The sequence below is a fragment of the Vicia villosa genome, unplaced genomic scaffold (genome assembly GCF_029867415.1).
Source record: "Vicia villosa cultivar HV-30 ecotype Madison, WI unplaced genomic scaffold, Vvil1.0 ctg.001287F_1_1, whole genome shotgun sequence".
NCBI classification, from domain to species: Eukaryota; Viridiplantae; Streptophyta; class Magnoliopsida; order Fabales; family Fabaceae; genus Vicia; species Vicia villosa.
In genome coordinates this window covers 318,120-342,527 of record NW_026705561.1, presented here as the reverse complement: position 1 = coordinate 342,527, position 24,408 = coordinate 318,120, and the positions used below count along the sequence as shown (strand labels likewise).

The 24,408-nt window shown below is 36.3% G+C and overlaps 1 protein-coding gene across 2 annotated transcripts; it reads left to right on the top strand.

Moving 5' to 3' along the window:
• Nucleotides 1-350: 350 nt before the first annotated feature.
• LOC131634396 (DExH-box ATP-dependent RNA helicase DExH1) lies at nucleotides 351-20,160 on the top strand. 2 transcript variants are annotated; one of them, XM_058905061.1, is made up of 16 exons: nucleotides 351-729; nucleotides 839-984; nucleotides 11,796-11,895; nucleotides 11,982-12,191; nucleotides 12,308-12,403; nucleotides 12,684-12,959; nucleotides 13,533-13,736; nucleotides 13,845-14,000; nucleotides 14,742-14,834; nucleotides 15,526-15,740; nucleotides 17,742-17,901; nucleotides 18,140-18,413; nucleotides 18,495-18,687; nucleotides 18,800-18,986; nucleotides 19,195-19,563; nucleotides 19,661-20,160. In XM_058905061.1, exons 1-16 carry the CDS (start codon nucleotides 442-444, stop codon nucleotides 19,787-19,789), a joined length of 3,096 nt encoding a protein of 1,031 aa, XP_058761044.1. In that variant the 5' UTR covers nucleotides 351-441; the 3' UTR covers nucleotides 19,790-20,160. The 2 variants fall into 2 exon arrangements, with proteins under 2 accessions (XP_058761044.1, XP_058761045.1); XM_058905062.1 differs by lacking the exon at nucleotides 351-729 and having other exon boundaries at nucleotides 845-984; nucleotides 11,792-11,895.
• Nucleotides 20,161-24,408: the final 4,248 nt, after the last annotated feature.

Genomic DNA, 24,408 nt, shown 5'->3' with positions numbered 1-24,408 from the left:
ATAAGGTTTCGTAGGTTTTTTTAATAGCATAAGTCTGACCTATTTTATTAAATAAGCTTTTAAAAAAGCCTAAGCCTGACCTTTTTGTTAAATAAGTCTGGTCTGACCTTATATAGGCTAGAACATAGACCCCTGTAGGCCGACCTGACCTATTTCTACCCCTAAAAATGAATAAGTGAGATGTTGCAGATTCGAACCTGCAATCATGCACCTAATATCTCTGTATAACTATCGATTGAGCTGACTTAATAAAAGACGAGCGGTGGTTCACTTTAGTAGATAGTGCATTTAACCATTTATTTTCAAGTTTCAACATGTAATGATCAATCCCACTCATTGAAGCGTTACACTATACTATACTTAACACGTTGCAAACAACACTAGCGAAGTGTGTCCACTTCCAAGTTCCAAGTTCCAACCATAACATTGTCTCTGCTATAAATGCTTCACTGCCTTTTCCGCCCTACTTTTCATTCCCATCACTTCTTCTCCATACACCCGCACGCACCCAAGCATTTCCTCTCCAACACTCTAATCTCCACTTCCGTCATGTCCTACCGCCCTAACTACCAAGGCGGAGGCCGTAGAGGCGGCGCATCATCCTCCGGTCGGGGTGGAGGCCGTCGTGGAGGAGGCGGCGGCGGGGGCCGTGGTGGTGGTGGACGCGGTGAGCAAAGATGGTGGGACCCTGTTTGGCGTGCTGAGCGTCTTAGACAACAACAAGCAGAGGTACATTTCACATTTGATTACAAATTTTGAAGATGAAAGTTCAGTACTGCTTTAGATTGTACTTTGATCAATTCCATTGCTAATAATTAGGGTTTTTATTGTGTTACAGAAGGAGGTGCTTGATGAGAAAGAATGGTGGGATAAGATAGAGAAGATGAAAAAAGGAGGGGAACAGGAGATGGTTATAAAGCGTTACTTCAGTATTGCAGACCAGCAAGCCCTAGCTGATATGGCTCATCAACACGAGCTTTATTTGTAGGTTCATTTAAATTCTTTATTGTTAATGTGTTTACAAGTCTAATTTGAAGCGGAAATGATGAGTTATATTTTTTATTAGAAAATTAATCAATGATTGTTGAATTAAAATCCTAATATCACAACCATATTCATCATGATGTACATGTTTCATGCATGTGTATAATAAACAATTTTGCCTAGTGGGAGAAAATCTTTGCCGTATCTTCTAATGAGTTCACTAAGGCTTTGTTTGGGAGTTTGAAGGGGAGGGAGGCGAGGGCTTTAAAAAAAGGAAGAAATTGAGTGAAAAAATAGAAGGGTTTTGGTGGGAAGGGTTTTAGAGGATTTATTTTTATTCAAAAACCAAAATCTCATTAGTTTGGAGGAACTACAAAACTGTAATGGAGGAGGGTTTAGACAAATGGTTCAAATCTAATTTATGTTGTTATATTATACCAAAATTTAAAAATATGTTAATGATAAGCACTCTTTTATCATTCTATGCAAAATATATATGTATTTTTAAAAACGTTAAAATTTCTCTATGTAAAAAGAAAATTTGTTTTTCGAAGCCTTCTCTTTCCCTCTCCTCCAAACTCCCAAACAAAGCCTAAGTGTTCCCTTCCCGTCCGGGGTAATGTCTGATTCCACTTCCTAAAGTTTTTGGCTCTAGTTTGCTGCAGCGTTACATTAGTTTTGTTGGGTGAATTAGGGGTGATCACATAAATTCTTCAGTCGGGATTTTCCTAAGGATCAGCCTCGAACCTCACCATACTTTACATTTTGGTGTACATTTGAGTGGCACTGTTATTTGATTGGCCATTCACAACTATTCCTATTCTATTTGTAAGTATAAGTCTATCACTCATGTTGATTAGTTTGTGATTGTTTCACTTGATCTTTCTACGGAGACATTCAAACAGTTGCTAGTACTGCCTCAAGGTTTTGATGAGTGCCATTTATTCAGCCAGTTCCTAAGGTTTTGATGGAATGTTTTTTATTTACTCATGATGCCAAGAAAAGTGAATTTGTTTTATGGCAGATGAAGAAGTATGGGATTCAAGAGTCTTGGACTAAATTATTTAAGATTAGTTACAAGAGTCTGCAAATGCATATATTGAAAGGAATGGTAAAAAAGCTATTGTATTTTATTCTTCAGTAAAGTCGGAAAGAATTGTTCCGAATGAATTTTTTTATTTCTGCTGAATATGGCTCATATAAATAGTGTTTACAGTATAACAACTTTACATAAATAGATTCATAAAATTAGCAACAACTTAATTAGCTTGATACTATCTAATTAAAATAATTAAATCTAATAACTACCGGAATAAAATAATTAATTAGCAATCCTAATAATATCTTCGACACCCCCCCTCAAGCTGGAGAATAGATATCGATCATTCCCAGCTTGACTAGAAATCCTTCGAACATCGTAGTAAACAGTCCCTTGGTGAGAACATCGGCGAGCTGCTCTGATGATGGAACAAACGGTATGCAGATATCACCATTTTCCAGCCTCTCCTTGATGAAATGTCGATCTATTTCAACATGTTTGGTCCTGTCATGCTGTACAGGATTCTGAGCGATACTGATTGCTGATTTGTTGTCGCAGTACAACTTCATCGGTTTATCTACTTCAACCTTTAGCTCCTCCAAGATCCTTCGAAGCCATAACAACTCACATACTCCTTGCGCCATGGCTCTGAACTCGGCCTCTGCACTGCTTCTAGAGACAACCGGTTGCTTCTTGCTCCTCCAAGTAACTAAGTTGCCCCAAACAAAGGAGCAATAACCGGTGGTAGATCTTCTGTCTGTAGAACTTCCGCCCCAATCAGCATCAGTGAAGATCTCCACTCTTCGACTTCCATTCTTTGAAAACATGATTCCTTTACCTGGACTTCCTTTCAAGTAATAAAGAATCCTATAAACAGCCTTGGAGTGCTTCTCTGAGGGACAATGCATAAATTGACTCACCAGCTTCTGATACCGATTTTTGTCCACAGGCTCAGCACCATCTTCTTTTTCAAGTTTTTGATTCGGGTCAATAGGAGTCGCCACTGGTTTACATCCTAGTAAACCGGTATCTTTCAAGAGATCGAGGACATATTTCCTTTGCGAGATAACTATACCTTTTGAGGATCTAGCCACCTCCATTCGAAGGAAATATTTGAGTTGTCCTAGATCCTTGACCTCAAACTGGTTGGATAAGAATTGCTTCAGCGACTCCAACTCTAGTGTGTCATCTCCTGTCATAATAATGTCATCTACATACACAATTAGAATGGAAATTTTACCATTATTGTGTTTGTAGAACATAGTATGATCGGACTGTGCCTGAGTGTAACCATGTTGTTTCACAGCTCTCGTGAATCTCTCGAACCAGGCTCTCGGAGATTGTTTCAATCCATATATGGATTTCTTTAGCTTGCAGACCTTGCCATTCTTCTTCAATTCATCAAAGCCTGGAGGAACTTCCATAAATACCTCTTCCTCTAGCTCACCGTTTAGGAATGCATTCTTCACATCAAACTGTCTGAGAGGCCAATCCAGATTGGCAGCTAGTGAAAGTAAGACACGTACAGTGTTTAGTTTGGCCACAGGAGCAAAGGTTTCCTCGTAGTCAAGGCCGTATGTCTGAGTGAAGCCTCGTGCTACGAGTCTTGCTTTGTATCTCTCGACCGAGCCATCTGCATGGTATTTGATGGTGAACACCCACTTGCTGCCTACAGATCGTTTCCCCTCAGGTAAAGGGGTTAGATCCCACGTGTCATTCTTCTTAAGGGCCTTTAACTCCTCAAAAACTGCCTCTCTCCATCTCGGAACCTCTAGAGCTTCATGTATCGACTTAGGTAGTTCATCATCCATAATCCTGGTTAAAAAAGCTTTGAAATCTGGTGAGAGTTTATGATAAGATACGAAATTGGATATTGGATGTTTTGTAGTACATGATCTGACACCTTTGCGCAAGGCTATGGGTTCAAATAATTCTGTACAAGGCTCTAAATTTGGAATAGAAATAGGGGAAAGAGGAGTTGTACCTTGGACCGTAGTTGAGTCTGATGGTTGGCACACCTCGAGGGTCGGTGGAACATTACTTGGTCGAGTCCGCCTTCTAGAATAAACACGAAGTTCAGTAGGTGGTTCCAAGTTATTTACAACCGATTTTGGCAAAGATATTTGTTCCCAAAAATTTATTTCATAGTCATTCTCCACTGGAAGAGAGGTTTTGTCAAAAAAAGGTTGTTTTTCAAAAAAGGTGACATCCATACTCACATAATACTTTCCAGATTTAGGATCAAAACATTTATACCCTTTTTGCGTTGGTGAATATCCTAGAAAAATACATTTATGTGCTCGGGGATCAAGTTTTCCTCTATTTTGGCCGTGTATATGAACAAAAACAATGCAGCCAAAAATTTTAGGTGTTAAATCAGTGAAAGATCTATTTTCAGGAAACATATTCTTTAGAGCTTGCAAAGGAGTGATATAATTAAGAACTCTTGTAGGCATTCGATTTATCAAATAAGACGCTGTTAGGAGTGCTTCATTCCAAAAACGATTAGGAACATTCATAGCAAACAGTAAAGCCCTAGCCACCTCTAATAAATGCCTATTTTTTCTTCCTGCTACTCCATTTTGTTGGGGAGTATCAACGCAAGAACTATGATGAATTATTCCTTTTTGTTTCAAAAAATCACCTAAGATAGCATTAAAATATTCTCGACCATTATCGGTTCTAAGGACTTGAATATTTGTTTGAAACTGAGTATTGATCATTGTGTGAAAATTTTTGAAAACAGTTGCTGCCTCAGATTTTTCTTTTAGTAGATAAATCCATGTGACTCTAGTGTGATCGTCAATGAATGTGATGAACCATCTAAATCCTGAGGCTGTTTTTACTCGCGAAGGACCCCAAATATCACTATGCACAAGAGAGAAAGGTTTTGATGGCATGTACTTTAAAGATGGATAAACAGATCTATGATGTTTTGCTAATTCACAAACTTCACACTGAAAAGAAAAACCATTTTTATTTTTGAAAAGATTGGGAAATAAATATTTCAAGTAATTAAAATTAGGATGGCCTAATCTATAATGCCACAACATTATTTCATTCTCACAAGACAAGGTAGTAAAGCATCTTGGTTTCTGAACTTGTTTATCTGAAGGATTTTCCGTGACCAGGTGATACAGTCCATCAACCTCCTTAGCATTGCCAATCATCTTCCCCGAACAAGGGTCCTGAAATTCAAATCCAGCAAATGTTATTGTAGCAATGCATTTGCAATCATGAATAATACGACTAACAGAAATGAGATTGCAAGAGAGTTTCGGGACATGTAGGACATTTAGTAATGTGAGAGATGGAGAAATAATGATAGAGCCTTTTCCAGCTATAGAGGTTAGGGAACCATCAGCAAATAAGATGAGAATATGGATGAACTACCGGTCATGTGATCTGTTGCCCCTGAATCTATGATCCAAGGGTTTGATTTAGAACCAGCTGTGAAAGCTGTAGGATATGTACCTTTCTGGGCTAATGATGAAGAGGCAATATAAGATGATGGGTTAGAAGTGTTGGATATGGAATGAGAACTCATTAGTTGATACAATTGCTCTAGTTGTTCTTTGCTGAAGGCAGACGGTTCTGAGGCAGGTTTCGGCTCTGCAGAAGCATCTTCAGATGAGGCATGGAATCCCTTTGCATCACGAGGATTCCGATTGGCTGAAGGGTACTCGGCTGGCTTCCCGTGTAGCTTCCAACACTTGGCCTTAGTGTGTCCTGGCTTATTGCAGTGCTCGCATATCGGCCGATCTCTGTCGTTCCGACGATCATTGCGACGTGGTGGCTGTCCCGAGAACAAGGCAGAGGACTCGGTGGGGGCTGTTGATTGGCCTCCAAGCATGACTGTCCGCCGACTTTCTTCTCGTCTGACTTCGGAGAAAACTTCTCTGGTGTTCGGTAGTGGATCACGACCAAGAATGCGCCCTCTGACTTCATCCAATTCCTTATTAAGGCCGACAAGGAATTCGAAGACGCGTTCTTTTTCCACCATCTTCTGGAATAGAGTCCTGTCCTTAGCACAACTCCATTCGTAGTCGTTGAACATGTCAACCTCTTGCCACAAGGTCTTGAGGTCGGTGTAGTATTGAGTGACAGTTTTCTCTCCTTGTTTTAGCCTCCATAACCGAGTTTTTAGCTCAAACCATTGCCCTGTGTTTCCGAGATCAGAATAGGTCTCATTCACAGCATTCCAAATGTCATGAGCAGTAGGTAGGAAGAGATAAGTTCTCCCTACACTTGGATCCATGGAATTTATGAGCCAAGACATAATCATCGAGTTTTCTGCCTCCCATCTTTCAGATTCATCTTCATTGGCAGGTTTCTTAGTGGTACCTGAGAGAAAGCCGAATTTTCCACGGCCACGAATAAACAATTTCACAGATTGTGACCACTGTAAGAAATTATTTCCATTCAACTTGTGAGAAGTGATGGATATGTTTTGGAAGGATTCATTGTGTAGGGTGAGAGAGCGAGTAGAACTCATAGAATCGATACCAGAGGTATCATCATCGGATGGTTTGGCCATTTAGGCTCTGATACCATAAAGTCGGAAAGAATTGTTCCGAATGAATTTTTTTATTTCTGCTGAATATGGCTCATATAAATAGTGTTTACAGTATAACAACTTTACATAAATAGATTCATAAAATTAGCAACAACTTAATTAGCTTGGTACTATCTAATTAAAATAATTAAATCTAATAACTACCGGAATAAAATAATTAATTAGCAATCCTAATAATATCTTCGACACTCAGCTCTAGACTGGTATATATAATGGTAATACAATAATGATATTAATTCTTTCTTTAATGGAGAATAAAGGGAAATAATACAAATAGAAATAATATATTCCAACACCCCCCTCAAGTTGGTGTATAGATATCTATCATGCCTAACTTGTCAATTAAATGCTCAAAGGTTGGTCTTGCCAAACTTTTGGTAAGGATATCCGCAGTTTGCTCATTTGAAGTCACAAAAGGGAGACATATGATTCCAGCATCTAACTTCTCTTTTATGAAGTGTCGATCAATCTCAATATGTTTGGTTCTGTCATGTTGAACTGGGTTATGAGCTATGCTAATGGCAGCTTTACTGTCAGAGTATAATTTTAATGGAAGCTCAATTTTCATCTTAAGTTCTTCTAGGACTCTAAGGATCCATAACCCTTCACAAATACCTTGAGACATAGCTCTAAACTCAGCTTCTGCACTACTTCTTGCTACAACTCCTTGTTTCTTGCTCCTCCATGTCACAAGATTACCCCAAACATAAGTACAATATCCAGAGGTTGATCTTCTATCTGTGACTGAGCCTGCCCAATCAGCATCCGTGAAGATACACATTTCTTTCACTAGTTTTCTTAAAATGTAAGCCTTTACCAGGCTTTCCCTTCAAATATCTCAGTATCCTGTAGACTGCCTCAAGATGTTCCTCGTAAGGAAAATACATAAATTGACTTACTACACTAACTGAGAAAGCAATATCAGGTCGGGTGTGTGACAAATAAATCAGTTTTCCAACCAATCTCTGATATCTTCTAGTGTCAACAGGAACACTACCTTCTCCCCAAAGTTTAGCATTAGGATCCATAGGGGTATCTGCAGGACGACATCCACTCATTCCTGTTTCTTTCAATGTCTAGAATGTATTTCTGCTGTGAAACCACAATACCATTCTTTGACCGAGCAACCTCCATACCAAGAAAATATCGCATGGATCCTAAGTCCTTGATTTCAAAGTCTACTGCTAATTTCTCTTTTACTCTTGCCATTTCAACTGTATCGTCTCCAGTAAGGACAATATCATCAACATATACAATCAGGGCAGCCAATTTCCCATCATGGGAGAACTTTGTGAATAAGGTGTGATCAGTCTGTCCTTGAATGTACCCTTGTTTCTTCATGGACTGAGTGAATTTTTCAAACCAAGCTCTAGGATACTGTTTTAATCCATACAAAGACTTATTTAATTTGCATACATTTGATCCAAATTTGTCTTCAAAGCCAGGAGGAATGTCCATGTATACTTCTTCTTCTAGATCGCCATTAAGAAAGACATTCTTAACATCTAACTGACGTAGGGGCCAATCCAGGTTAGTAGCAAGAGATAAAAGAATTCTTACAGTGTTCAGTTTTGCAACAGGAGCAAATGTCTCTGAGTAGTCTATACCATAGGTCTGAGTAAATCCTTTAGCCACCAAGCGAGCCTTGTACCTTTCAATTGACCCATCTGAATTATACTTCACAGTAAACACCCATTTGCATCCAACTGTCTTCTTGTCATTCGGTAGTGTCATAACGCTCCAAGTTTTGTTCTTTTCTAGAGCTTTCATCTCCTCAAGTACAGCTTCCCTCCACTTTGGAATTTCTAGAGCAACTTGTACATTTTTTGGAATTTCTACACTAGACAATTTTGAGGTGAAGAAAGACATAGATGAAGACAAATTTGAATATGATATAAAATTGGACATGGGGTGTTTAGTACACGATCTAACAGGTTTTCTAATGGCAACAGGATCATCTATATCAGGATACAAAATACGACTTTCAGAAACAGAGATGGACTTACCTTTCCTATTCTTAGGAGGTTGATCATTCCCCGATTCAGATTCCTGATAGTGTGGAGATGTGGACTCATCCATTCCTTTGTGGTTCTTTTTCACAAAAATCTTCCCTTTCCAAATCCCGTTTCCTAATTCAAATCTGTTTTCCTGAAGTGACTCATTATTCTGTGGCATTTCAATTAGATCATCACTATCATTGTTTTCAGGAATTTCATTGTTTTCACATGAGAAAATGTAGGCTCGGATTCGCTAGGATCGTTACTCATAACAGGAGTAGGATTAGATACAGAATCATGACCATTTTCTGTTGGTGCAGAAGTATAAGTCTCAGAACTTTGTAATACAGGCAAAGATAAATTATTTAAAAAACTCATGTCCTCAATTTGAAACAAGTCTTCCTTTATATCCCCCCTTGATGAGTGTCATCAAAAAAAGGTTTTTTTCAAAGAATGTAACATCCATAGTGACAAACATTTTTTTGGTTTTTGGATCAAAACATTTATATCCTTTTTGGGTTGGGGAGTATCCAACAAAAACACACTTTATAGCACGTGGTTCAAGTTTTCCAACATTCTTATGTTCATGAACAAAAGCTGTGCAACCAAAGATTTTTAATGTTAGATCAGTTAAAACACGAGAACTAGGAAAACATTCTTTGAAAGTATTAATCGGAGTTTGAAAATTAAGAATTTTGGAGGGCATTCTATTAATTAAATATGCAGCTGTTAAAACGGCTTCGCCCCACAAATATTTTGGTACTTTATTTGTGAAAAGTAAAGCTCTAGCAACCTCCAATAAATGTCTATTTTTCCTTTCGGCAACTCCATTTTGTTGAGGAGTATTAGGACATGAACTTTGATGTACAATCCCATTTTTTAGAAAAAAATCATCCAGGATAGTGTTAAAATATTCTTTGCCATTATCACTTCTAAAGACTTGGATATTTGTTTGAAATTGATTCTGCACCATTGTAACAAAATTCTTTACAGCCTGACAAACATCTGATTTCCCCTTTAACAAGTACACCCAACATACTCTTGTATGGTCATCTATAAATGTGATAAACCATTTTTTGAGAGAGTGTACTTGTACGGTTAGGGCCCCAAACATCACTGTGAATAATAGAAAAAGGTTTTGATAGTTTATAAGGCTGTATTGAAAATTGGGAACGATGATGTTTTGCAAACTCACATGCTTCACATTTAAACGAAGAAAAGTTCTTATTATGAAATAACTTAGGAAACAAGTGTTTTAAGTAACGAAAACTAGGATGACCTAATCTTAAATGCCATGTCATAATGTTGTCATCTTTATTATTCAAAACAGAAAAAGACTCAAAACAGGAACTTATTGTTTTTGAAAGTAGTTGTGATGCAGATCCAATGTCAAGGTAGTAGAGTCCTCCACTCTCCTTAGCACTGCCAATCATCTTCCCCGAGTTCAAATCCTGAAAGACATAAACCTTTTGGATTTTATTAACCAAAGAAATACGACTTTGCGCTAAAGTTAGCTCAGCACCAATCAAGAATCCCCAAGGAATGCCGAGAATTTTTGTTATACACTCGTTACAGTGAGATCGGAAAAAATTAGTTTGACAATTTATATCTTGGGCTAATTTACTGACGGACATTAAATTACATGATAAATTTGGAACATGAAGGACATTTTTCAGAGTTAACATTGGAGACAAGACAACTGGCCCTTTACCTGCAATGGCTGAAAAAGAGCCATCTGCACTTTTTATTTTTTGGTTACCTGCACATGGACTATATGAAGAGAAAAAAATAGATTCACCTGTCATGTGATTAGAGGCACCTGAATCTACTATCCAAGTATGACTGGGACTGACACTAATAAATGCAGAATTACCTTTTGTTGCTATAGAGCAAGAAGGAGTTGGAGACTCGAGGAGTTTGTACAGTCTGTCTAGTTGTTCTGTAGTGAGTGGAAGCTGAGGTGAAGAGATTTGCTGCCCTTGATCAGAATTACTAGCATGAAATGCACGACCACCTTTCTTCTTCCAGTTAGGAGGTTTTCCTTTGAGCTTCCAACAGGTTTCACGCGTATGCCATTCACGCTTACAGTGGTCACACCAAGGAACTTTGTCTACCCTTTTTTCCTCGTCAAGGTTCCTAGTAGCCAAAGCTACTGTCGGTTCAGCTACTGCTCCTGTTAAAAAACCTAACTTCCCTTTGCTATTCAATACCAAGCGAACTGTTTGGGCCTATTCATTATAGTTATTCCCATTCATCTTAGGAATATTGACCTTGAGGGAGTATGAGGAACCCTCTTGGTCATTGCTGCCTATATTGAAATAACTGCCATTGTCTGTGACACCCGATGTTTCGTTGCCGTTTCCGCCACCATTGCCATTTCCGCGGCCACCACCGTTACCGCGGCCGCCGCCATCACCACGGCCTCCGCCATCACCACCATCACCGCGGCCACCGCCACCGCCATCATTGGATCCGGTGTAGGCAAAACCTAGAGCGGGCCAATTCGTGCTGTGATTCGCCATAGGTGATTAAACGGGTATGTCAATCAGAAGCTGTTGTGGAAGCTTTACAGTAAACCTTAACCCAGAGCTCTTGATACCATATTGAAAGGAATGGTAAAAAAGCTATTGTATTTTATTCCTCAGCTCTAGGCTGGTATATATAATGGTAATACAATAATGATATTAATTCTTTCCTTAATGGAGAATAAATGGAAATAATACAAATAGAAATAATATATTCCAACAAAATTGATGATGATTTTCAATTCGTATGCCTTTATAAAAATGGTGATACTGTTAACCTTTGCAAAAGTTTGGCCATTCAGCAGTGATATTTAATTTTAGAGATAAAATAGTCCAGAGAATTAGATTTCCTGACTATAAAGTCATATTTGGTGTCGGTACTACAGACTGGTACTATTATCCAAATGATTACGTAGAAAGCTTGGTGCTGGCCAATCTCTAATTCTAATAGTTAGCACCTAGAAGGGTCATGCAACTGTATTGTACAGCATAACTTTCTGAGTTGACAGCAATGTAATTTGTGATGATAAAAATCATTTGTCAGTGTATTGCAATACTATCTGCATTTATTGATTCTACTTGTGAACATCTTAAACTTAATCTGTTATATATACTTTTATATTTCCTAACATTTTAAATTCTTCATTGCCTGATTTTTACTTGCGCAAAGAAAGCCATGCATATAATAAGGGAAAGACTCTTGTTGTTAGCAAAGTTCCTTTGCCTGATTACCGTGCAGACCTTGATGAGCGTCATGGATCAACACAGAAGGAGGTGGAGTACTACTTATTCTATTTCAATGTCTGATTTCCAATTTCTTGTTGAAAGTTAGCTAAAATTTTAAGTTCTGTTTTCTTCAGATTAAAATGTCCACAGACATAGAGAGGAGAGTAGGAAATCTTTTAAATATGTCACAGTCAACTGGGACATCTGCTGCTAGTCTGGCTTCTGTATCAACTGATATGGAACATAAAATATCAACAACGGCCATAAAATCTGCTTCACAGCAGACTGGTACTTCAACAGAGAAACTCAGTGTTGCACTCAAGGAAAGGCAGGAACTGGAGCAGGTACCAAAGCATATAGCAGGATTTTTGTCCATTATATTTTGTTTGCATCTACTATGCCATATATTTGACTGCTTTATGCTGTATTTTAAACTTATGCTGGGATTGGAAACATGCAGACACGGGATATTGTGCAGGAAATGAAATCATTTAGGGAGAAGCTTCCTGCATTTAAAATGAAGTCTGAGTTTCTGAAAGCCGTTCAAGAAAATCAGGTGCTGAAAGCTATTTTTTATCATTCGTGAAAAAATGACTTATTTACCATAATTTTTTTGCCAGATTCAGTTTGCTTTTCAGAAACTATATCCTTAGATCTCTATGGCATTTAAAAGAGGGCAGACCTTGTTGCTTAATATTTAACTGGATAAATTGTCAATTATAATATGATGCACAAATTGTTTGAACTCATTTTGATGCTTTGCTCATGTTCAGTCTATGGTTCTAGTTGTAGTTTCCAATCTAGAATAGAGTAAAATTTGGCTGGTGTTTGTGCAGGTATTGGTAGTTTCAGGAGAGACAGGCTGTGGCAAAACAACACAGCTGCCACAATTCATTTTGGAAGAAGAAATATCTCGTTTGCGTGGAGCTGACTGCAACATAATTTGTACTCAACCTCGACGTGTATCTGCAATTTCTGTTGCAGCTCGTATATCTGCCGAAAGAGGGGAAACTCTTGGCAAAACTGTTGGATACCACATCCGACTTGAAGCAAAACGTTCTGCGGAAACACGCCTTCTTTTCTGCACCACTGGTGTATTACTTCGGCAACTGGTATTATTAATTTCCCTAAAACTGAATATCCTGTTTTTAAGACATCAACTCCTGCATTCATAAAAGTTTAGATATGAACTGGAGTCTCCTCTCACAACTTAAGCTGTTGGTGATCAACATGGTATTGAAGCCTGAATAATGAACCAACTAGTCATGACATCATTTCTTGCCATAGCCATTGATCACTATTAAAAGTTGAATTTCAATATAAGTTGGAGTTGACACTTGCACTGCCGATGCATTGGTCCCATAAGGATCTTGTGTCCGGGTCATGTTAGTTAGATATAAAATAAATTAAGAGCCTTCACTTAATAGCTTCAGATAGTTGGTGGTTAACACTTTCTTCCCTGCAGATTGTGGTAGCGATGCTTGCATAGATATAGAATAGAGTATTAAATTCATACAGTGAAGAGGATAGGATGAAGTAGTTAAGCATTTAAAAGATTAGTGCTACTAAATTTCTATTTTAAATATGAAAGAGGAAAAATATGAAGTTAAGAACATCCTAGCATTATGTGGGATACTCATATCCAGTGGTGTTCACTTATCTTTTCTATCTTTGTTTTTGAATAGGTCCAAGATCCAGAGTTGACTGGTGTTAGTCATTTGCTGGTGGATGAAATTCATGAAAGAGGCATGAATGAAGACTTCTTAATTATAATTTTACGTGACCTTCTTCCCCGTCGTCCCGATCTGCGCCTCATTCTAATGAGTGCTACAATCAATGCTGATTTGTTCTCTAAATACTTTGCCAATGCCCCAACAATGCACATACCGGTATTGCATTCTTTTTAAATTTCATGTTATTGGATTCTATCTTTTTTATTTATTTAAATGCAAATAATGTTCCTTTATTTTATTTTATTCTATTCGGACATGTGTCAGGGATTTACTTTCCCTGTAGCCGAGCACTACCTAGAAGATGTGTTGGAGAAAACTAGATATAGCATCAAGTCGGAGTTTGACAGTTTTGAGGGGAATGCAAGAAGAAAAAGGAAACAACAAGATTCTAAGAAGGATCCTCTGATCGAAATGTTTGAGGCATGTATACTTTATATATTAATCCATGTATTTATAGTGTGTGATTTATAAGATACTTCGAAGTTTGAACTATGAACTCATATATTTTCACCAAACACGTTGCATGGAATTAGGACTCATTGACTGTTGTATACCATAGTATTGCAACCTTTGTCTGGATAATGACACACTCATTATTTTTCAAGGTTCTGTATTCAGTTCATGATAGTCCCCACTTAGTGGGATAAGACTTGGTTGTTGTTGAATTCAGTTCATGATAGTTGCACATTCAATATGGTGCTAATGTTGGGATCAATAAGTCACACTTTGATAATAGACATGTGACTTTGGTGGGAGTGATGAAATTTAGATGACAGACACTTTTGCGAATCATGAAAAAGGGTAATTTAGCTGTTGAATGTTAGTTGGGTCACTTGCTTGATTTTTGGTGAGTGATCTGTTTTACTTGTTTGACAGTGCTTCTGATGAGGCGTGGTGGGTTGGAGATTTATGGAGTGAAAGGCCTTCGTATAATATGCTCCTCTTTCGCTGCAACAAATCTTTCTTCTAATAACATCTTTAGTCATAAAAAATAGTAGTGAAAACTGGATAGAAATATGTTTAGATTTAAAAGTCTAGCCTGTGTAGCTAAAAATCTTAGTAGTCCTTTTTTGCAGTTTGTGATATGCCTTACATAAGTTTCTGTTTTCGTGCTGCTTCCTACAAATGAGCTCATCCCTTGCCATCTCTTTGTTCTTGCAGGACCTTGATGTGGATACTCATTACAAAAATTACAGCTTGGGTGTTAGAAAATCCCTTGAAGCTTGGTCAGGTTCACAAATTGATTTGGGTCTGGTATGTATTCTGTGCATTGTATTTTTTTGAATTAGCGGTATTGGTTGTTGGGCAAGTATCTTAGCTCAGTGGATAATTATCCGGTCTAAGTTTCACAATTTTGTCTGCAGCTAGTGTAGAAGTCTATAGGAGTGTGTTTTCTTACAAATAGATCATCTTATTTATACATACAATGAACACATTGCATATAGGAGCTAACCATGCACTGAATATAGAGGTAATTAATAGCCACTGTTGAAGTTATGGGCTTGTTTGGTGACCATAATAGAATAAAGATATATAGAATAAGATAGTTGGATTGGATAAGAGTAGGAAAGATATTCACATCCTCTAACCAAACTACAGTAGTTTAATCTTCTAAGTTGTGCTAAATATGCTAATGAATCTAGATTAGCATTCTAAGAGTTTGCTATTCGACTTCCCTCTTTGTCAATGAATTGTGTTTTTTATGTTCTCGGTTGCCATTTGTTTCATTTCTTTCTATCTATGCTAGTGAGAATCTAAATTATTGTAGAGAGAATCTGAATTTGTTAGGTCCTACGGATAGTGTATGCTAAGCTATTGTGTGCCAAGTGTAATCACTCCTATAGTACTTCCTTACTAGTGTGGCTCTAAGCTTTTAATGAAGTTTTCTAAGTTTGTTGAATCAGTTAAGGATGTTTATTTAATTTTGATTACTACGATGTTTCAGGTAGAAGCAACAATTGAATATATATGTCGGAATGAAGGTGGTGGAGCTATTCTTGTATTTCTTACTGGCTGGGATGAAATCTCTAAGCTACTTGACAAACTTGAAGGAAATAACTTACTTGGAAACCGTAGCAAGTTCTTAATCCTTCCAATACATGGTTCAATGCCTACCATTGACCAATGTGAAATATTTGACCGTCCTCCCCCTAACAAAAGGCAAGCATGTTTATCTTTGCTTATTTTCTCCATAGACAGATTTTTAATGTGATAATATGTTTAGGAACGATTGTGAGAAATTTATGTAAATAATGCTTTTGGCATATATTAAATATGAGACTGATGGAGCCTGAACTTAAACAAACATGGGGGATGTGTGAATGGAAACTCGTGAGTCGAATCACTTGATTATGTTTTCTGGAATTTTCTCTGTATAAATCAAACTATTGAACTACTGCTAAGTGCTAGCTTTTGAAAGTTCCAAAGTAGCTTAGCAAGTGAACCTCTAACGCATATAATTTATTTTATTTATTAGAAACTTAGTTGGAAAGAATTCTATGGTTTCAGTTCACCTGTCTTTGGTATATAGTAATTTGATAGAAGGCTGCAATTTTTTCAGCTTGTTTATTTATATTTGTCTGATACTGAATATCTTTAGGCATTGATTGTTGATTTTCAGAATTTAATGGCTAGTTTATGAAGTTCTGAATATATTAACTGCTTCAGGAAGCTTGTTCCCGAAATCCTTCTTTCAAAAAGTAAGAACTTGAGAATTGAAAAGGAAGAAAAACATTTATTATTGAAAACTGAAAGAAAATAGAGAATAGAAATCCCTCTAATGGTTTCCCCTTCAGTAAGGATCCTTCCTTTCAATCCGAATATGAAATGTACTCACACCTCAGAAGTCCTACATTATCAAAAGGAGTTCACTCATTGGGTTATTACCCATAGGTGATCAAAATCTTAATGTTAGGATTCCTTGAAGTGCCAGAAATCTAGTTCTGATTCCTCTTGCTCCATCTGATTGAACCATAATTATGTCCCTCAGATTAAATGCCGCTATTACTCATCTTATTTTCTACAATTCATTGATTTGTAAAAAAATTCATGGCGGTGTTTCAATCACCCTAAGGAATCTTCAGTGCCGTCTTAAGTGAGAAATTCCATTTGGAGTTTTGTTGAACAATGGATCCCCCTGACTGCGATTCACTTCTGTCTCCCGAACCTCAGTTATTTCCTGGATTACCACTGCTTGTCTCTTCTAAATTCTCTACTGTCGGTCCCTCATTTGCTTCTCAAATCACCTTGGAAAGGCCGAACATCTGTTCTTTCGGTGCATGTGGCCTGATAGCCATATGATGTGTCATCAAACGCGGGCTGCCAATACCAATATGTTGCACCCCAGGTGTTGGACAAAATCACAGGCCTACGCATAGAATGCTCTGTCGTTCGACCTATAGTGAAAATAAGAAACTGACTTCTTCTTGAGAGATACCCTCCTAAACTAAAACACATTTCTCAGGATTTTTCTTCCAATTCAAGTCTGTATTTTAAAAAAGCTACAGATAAGAAAAAGGATCCTAATTGATAAGTTCACAAACAACCATTATTCTAACTGACAAAAATCAAAAGTAGCAATTAATGATAAGGATTCTGTAACACAATCTTATCATGACAAAAAATTCAAATTAAAAAGAGATAAAGTGCATGTTTGGATTTGCTGTGAGATTGATGGAATTACAAAAATTCAAATAAAAAAAAACAGATAAGGTGCATGTTTGGATTTGCTGTGAGGGAATTACGGGGAAACACTAATTTTGGTTAACCCAACACTTTGGAGCTTCACAAAATCATGGCACGTTGCAGACATGATTTTGTCAAACTCACTTCTAATCTATGCAAACATAAAAGAACCTTAATCAGCAAGAGGCTCATTTGATCTAAAAACCTGCATGCGGCTGTTTGCATGACATGAATCTATTACTTCTTACAGTAACAATTCCAACCATTTCAACAGGGCTCTTATTCATGTGACGGATATATCAGTATCACAATACTGAGTGTTTTAATACATTGACCTTACAATTGACTTTATGTTCAGTAATTATTATATGTTAAAGTAAAGATGTGGTGTTTTGCTTGTATATATGTATATATATATTTGAGTTTGGTATCATTTTAGCATCTACATTTTTAATCGTTGTTATTTTGCCATTGCAGAAAAATTGTGCTAGCAACAAATATTGCTGAGAGCAGCATCACCATAGATGATGTTGTATATGTCATAGACTGCGGTAAAGCAAAGGAAACCAGCTATGACGCTCTAAATAAGCTTGCCTGCTTGTTGCCATCATGGATTTCAAAGGCTTCGGCACGTCAGGTATTAAAGTCGTGGAACAAACCTTTTTAACAACATAAGGTTTATTGCTCTCATTGAACATGTGAATCTTCAGGAAAAACTTGCAATATATCTTTATTTTTATATTTGCTGAATGATTAAATGTTGTTTGAGAGACTCTACTCCCCCTCTCATCCCCACCCCAAATCTATTTATAAAATTCAATAACACAGTATGAACATACTATGTTTTATTGTCATTAACGGGCAGACTATTTCAGAGACGTGGACGTGCTGGTCGAGTTCAACCTGGAGTTTGTTATAGGTTGTATCCAAAACTGATTCACGATGCTATGCCAGAGTATCAGTTACCTGAAATCCTCCGAACACCTTTGCAAGAATTGTGCCTGCACATTAAAAGCTTGCAGCTGGGAACTGTGGCATCATTTTTAGGAAAGGCACTTCAGCCACCAGATTCTCTTGCTGTTCAAAATGCTATAGAACTTCTGAAGACAATTGGGGCGTTAGATGACAGGGAGGAGCTTACTCCACTGGGTATATTGTGTTGGACATGCTTGTCTCAAGCTTTTTATTTTATGTCGTGGATGTTATCTGAGCTAATTTGATCTTTAACAGGTCGGCATCTTTGTACGGTACCTTTGGACCCAAATATAGGGAAGATGCTTCTCATGGGCTCTATCTTTCAGTGCCTTAGTCCTGCCTTAACTATTGCTGCTGCTCTTGCTTACAGAAACCCATTTGTCCTACCTATAAACAGAAAAGAGGAAGCTGATGCAGCAAAAAGATATTTTTCTGGCGACTCTTGCAGGTTAGTTGGTCATTGATATTGTATGAGAAATTTCCCTTCTCAATGCTCAGTCAGATTTTACTCCATTACCCACACTTGTGATTGCTTAATTATAAGTATATTTTTTATTCAGTGATCATATAGCCCTTCTTAAAGCTTTTGAAGGATGGAAGGAAGCAAAAAGTAGGGGGGCTGAAAAGGAATTTTGTTGGGAAAATTTCCTATCCCCGGTGACCTTGCGGTTGATTGATGATATGAGAACGCAATTTCTCAACTTATTATCTGACATTGGATTTGTTGACAAGTCGAGGGGTGTCCATGTAAGCCCTTGTCCTCGTCCTATCTAATTTTAGTTGAAGCACTTTCCTCCATATCCTCTTCTAACTTAGTCTCTGGAGATTTGACTCTTACCACTGAGCTCTCATCACATTTTTCTGTTTACTTCTGAACATAAACATCTATAAAGTTAATGGCAAAATTTTGAACAAGGGCACGGATGTTTATCAACCTTGTTGTATATCTCTGCAGGCTTACAACCAGTACAGTCACGATTTGGAGATGGTTTGTGCAATTCTTTGTGCTGGGCTCTACCCTAATGTTGTGCAGTGCAAAAGAAGAGGAAAACGGACAGCATTCTACACTAAAGAAGTTGGGAAGGTTGACATCCATCCCTCTTCTGTAAATGCTGGGATTCATCTCTTCCCTCTGCCTTACTTGGTATATAGTGAAAAAGTTAAAACAAGCAACATCTATATTAGAGACTCTACCAACATTTCAGATTATGCACTACTTCTGTTTGGTGGTAATCTCGACCCTAGCAAAAATGGCGAGGGTATTGAGATGCTTGGAGGTTACCTTCATTTCTCTGCTTCCAAGAGTGTCATTGAGTTGATAAAGGTAATTAATTTCCTTCAATCTTTTCCCAACCATTATAAATTGTTTCTGAGCTACATGCTTATACAACAAAACAATCTCATGGTAACTGAATATGCAGAAATTACGCGGGCAGCTTGACAAGCTTCTAAACAGAAAAATTGAAGAACCAGGGTTTGACATTTCTGGTGAAGGAAAAGTAGTGGTTGCTGCTGCTGTTGAATTGCTTCATAATCAAAACATGCGATAGTTTTTATTCATTTTTTTTTCTTACAGGATTTTGATAGTAGTTTTCTTTAGTAAAAAAGGACTTACAATACTCGACAAGGAAAGGAGGAAGGGGGGTAGAATTACATCAGATTTTTTCAGTTCATTTTTCTGTGCAGTATAGCTCTTGAAAAGTAGCCCGTGTTGCATGAAGGCTATATTTTGTAAGTTCCTTGACTGAGGCATTTGTATTGTGTTTGGAGTCACTTTTGAACAACTTGCCATTGTTTTGGATGTGTTTTCCACTGGTATCCGTTAGTATTACTGACCAGTTTTGCATTAAGTATATTATTATAATTAATTTTGTATTTTATACTTCCTCCGTTTTAAAATTACTGACCAGTTTTGCATTAAGTATATTATTATAATTACTTTTGTATTTTATACTTGCTCCGTTTAAAAATGATTGCCGTTTTATCAAATAATATTTGTTTCAAAATGACCGCTGTTGAAATGATTACTATTTTTTCAATTATGTTCCTTAATTATTATTCTATATACTGCCTCTAATATATTAATAAAGTTTAATAAAGTTAATTTAGGAAAGGTGTAATGTCTTTTAGAACAATATTATTACTACGTGAGTAAAAATTTTAAACGACAATCATTTTGAAACGGAGGTAGTAGGATATTTTAAATCGTTTGAATTTTATTTTAAATTATTTATTTTTGTTTTTTTTACTTGAAATAAAAATTAGACAGGACATTGAGGATCCAATTCATTAAAAATAGATAAAATATAACTTATTTGTGTCCAAAACATAGTCTGTTTAAATAGAATTTATTTGTGCACAAAGTTATTCTTCTAAAATTATTAACTAACATCCATTATTTATGTACAAAAACATTGTCATTATTCATTTTTATTCAAGAACAATATTTCACCTACGTTGACATTTGTTTCACAAGAAATTCATCAAAGGGGATATTGATTATCTAAAAAAAAATCATGAACAAGTAACTTGTTAAGGTGGCTTCAATAAAAAATGTACCAAATTCTAATAGACCAAAAGGAGCAGTTGTGTGCTCATATGAAAATGATAATTCTGCATATAGTAATTATAGTTATATGTGTGATGATACTTTTTCTCTGTGGTTCAAAAAATTTTACTTGTTTTTAAGCTTTTGGTGTTATGGTTATGTTATTTTGTTTATATTAAAGAATGATATTAACATTAAGATTTATTGAAGTTCATTGTTAAAAAAATATTTGTCGGCCTCTTTGATAATGATTAAATTTTTTGTAAATTAAGTAATAAATTAAATTGTAAAAAAGAGTTTGACAGACTGATCCGACAACTCTCCAATTTGTTAGTAAACGAGTGTGTTTGACTTTTGGACGCCTAAGCTGATCTGTCCGACCTCACTTTTGGATGGGCTTAAATGAGGCCGACCGCTTGATTTGCCACCCCTAATTCTAGCTAGATAAAAAAGATGGGGGTTGCTTATCACATCCTTAGTAGTGCTCCCACACCCCTGTGAAAAACCAAAATGCCCCTATAATATAAAAATTGCATTTTCAAATGCAATTCATACAGACCATATCCATTCGTAAGTGAGTCACACTATTAATTTATCAAAACTTAATACGGAGATACATCTCCATAAAAAATATGAAAGTGCACTTTCGTATTTTATCATAATTTGATTTTTTTCAAAATACAGAAGTGCACTTTCGTATTATGTTTGCATTGTTTAATTTTTTTTTACTTTATTTTGTTTCATTATAGGTATAATGGCTAACAACCAAGAACGATTAAGGTACAATAGAGTATTCCAACATGCATCTGTTTGCAGGGAAAGAGCCTGACCATCGTAATTATCGGTTGACGTCAGTTCATTTGATGCAAAAGCGTCCACTTTTGGAGTTCAGGTGTCTTGGACTTCGTTTTCCCTAGAGGCAAGTGTCACCTGCTGGGTAACCCCATCAGCCCATGTTGATACACCTGCTGCCGATGCTGCCCTTCCTAATGTCGTTTTATTTATGAATTTGAAGGATACCTTTTGACATGTCACTACTGCCTCGGCGTGTAAATCATGTTGCTAGACACATGTGAGACGGAGAGGTAAAATTTATCTGTATTTATTCTTTGAAACACATGTGTTCTAATATTTAAACTTTCTGATGATGATGTATTTTTTTTTAGTATTGTGATACTTTAAAATGCATCAACCATGGTAGGGAGATTGCGAAGCTGCACCATCCTGAGAAGCAATGGTTTCATGATCTCAAGTAGTTATATGGGCTGTAAAAAATTTGCATGACTGGTTATTAACCATGATATGCTGTCAGCTTTCGTTGCGAGATAACACTCATAAACATCATCTTTTCATCTTTCGCATGGTGAGAGGTCCATTATACTAGATGATGTGTCATCTATGGCACATCTTCCGACCAGGTGAAGATTATTACACCATTTTAGATGTAATAGATCTGAAGCACTGGAGATGATAGTGACTTATTTGGGAACTGACTCAGGTGATGCCCTGAAGAAGCTATATACATACCACTTGGTTGGGGCAGTGGAGGCCAATGGTGATGATGAATAAGTTTTGCATCATAGAGCATGTGCATTGAGATCATACCTCGTGTATTTAGGTGACACATCCATATTTGTACACAAAAGTGCTTATTACGTTGATAAGGTTTATCATATATACTTCATTAACTTCAAGAAAATTCATGAGTACAATCGAATGTCGTTACCTGTACTCGAAGTTAGTTGAAGCTTATCTTTGGAAGACCAGACAGATGACAAGAAGTTGCACGCTGTTTACGGTAATATATTTGCACATTTATTATCAGTAACATTTCATAAAACTTATGCTACGTCATTACTAATATTTCATATGTACCTTTTTTTAGCCTTGGATCCTCCAACACTTTCCTTGCATCTTTGGTTGGTCATATGTTGATGACTATTATGATGATCAGCCACGTGCTTGCGCATTTGTACTGCTCAGAGGAAATCAGGTGATCGAACCCTTCTGAGTGTTTCTTGACCATACTGGAACAGATGATACATGCTTTCCAAGCGTATGAGGATCATCGACAGACGTGACCCTTGGATGACATAGCCTTTTACCCATGATGGTTGGTTTGTCGATCACCTCTGATATATCCACATCTTCCTAAGCGAGTCATGTACCAATTCGAATCTTTATAGAGTGTTTTCAGAGTATGGTTCACAGAGATGTTGACACAATGTTTGATTATTTCTATAATCATCTGGTACTAGAAGAAGCACAAAGTATGTCAGCTTCTCAACCCCATGTAATAGTGCATACAACTACATGTAAATAGTAATGGTTTTTCAAAGTGTCACATCCTTACATTATACCAAATGCCCACAGAGATCCACCTAAAGCAACTCATTAGAAGATATTAGAGGAGAAATAAGTTAGGGAAGATCATGTCGTTGATGTTCTAGATTAATTATAGATTTTTTCTTTACCCACCTCCCTATGGGGGTCACCCCCAGCGAAAACCCCATTTTACCCTGCTTCGGAAATGTATTTCCGAAATATTTTTTTTTCTAAATTTTTCCAGACTTCGGAAGTGCATTTCCGAAAAAATCCCAAAAATTGGGATTTTGACTAATTCGGAGATGCATCTCCGAAACAACAAAAAAAATCTAAAAAAATCCCAAAAATTAATTTTAGGATATTAATTAATTCACATATCATAAATTTGATATAATATATGAGTAATGAATAATAATAATTATATATTTTGATATAATTTATGAGTTATGAATAATAGCTATTATATATTTCTATCCTGATTCATATTTTAAAATTTAAAATAATTTTAATTAAAAAAATTAAAATAATTTCACTTACAAAATAGGTTATAATTTTTTATTTATATATTTATAATAATTGTTATATATTTATAAAAAAAATAGTGTTTTAATTTATATATTTATATAATAATTATAGTAATTATTATATATTTATAAAAATTATTATATATTTATATATTTATATAATAATTATTATATATTAATTATAAATATATTTATATATTTATATAATAATTATAAAAATTAAAAAAATGAGTGTTTTAATTTATAATAATTATTATATATTTATATATTTATATATTAATTATTATATATTTATATAAGTTAAAAATTATTTTTAACTTTAAAATTGTTTAGGAAATTTTGATTCACCTTGATTTTATTGATTAACCTTCATTTTATTGATTTACCTTGATTTTATACCTATTAATTGTATTGATTCACCTTGATTTTAATTTTTTAAATAATTATTGAATTCTTTCGGAAGTGTATATCCGAAACATTCCAAGACCAATTTGGTCTTGGAATATTTCGGATATGCATCTCCGAAGACACCCCCTCCCAAAAAAAGTGTTTTCGGAAATGCATCTCCGTTTCGGAAATGCACTTCCGAAAACCCAAAAAAGGGGTGTTTTCGGAAATGCATTTCCGAAAACACCTTTTTTTTTTGTATTTTCGGAAGTACATTTCCGAAATAAGACAAATTTTGAAAAAAAAGCGTTTCGAAAATGTATTTCCGAAGTGAGGGTATTTTGGGTTTTTCACCAGAGGTGATCTAGAAAAGAGGGAGGTAGGA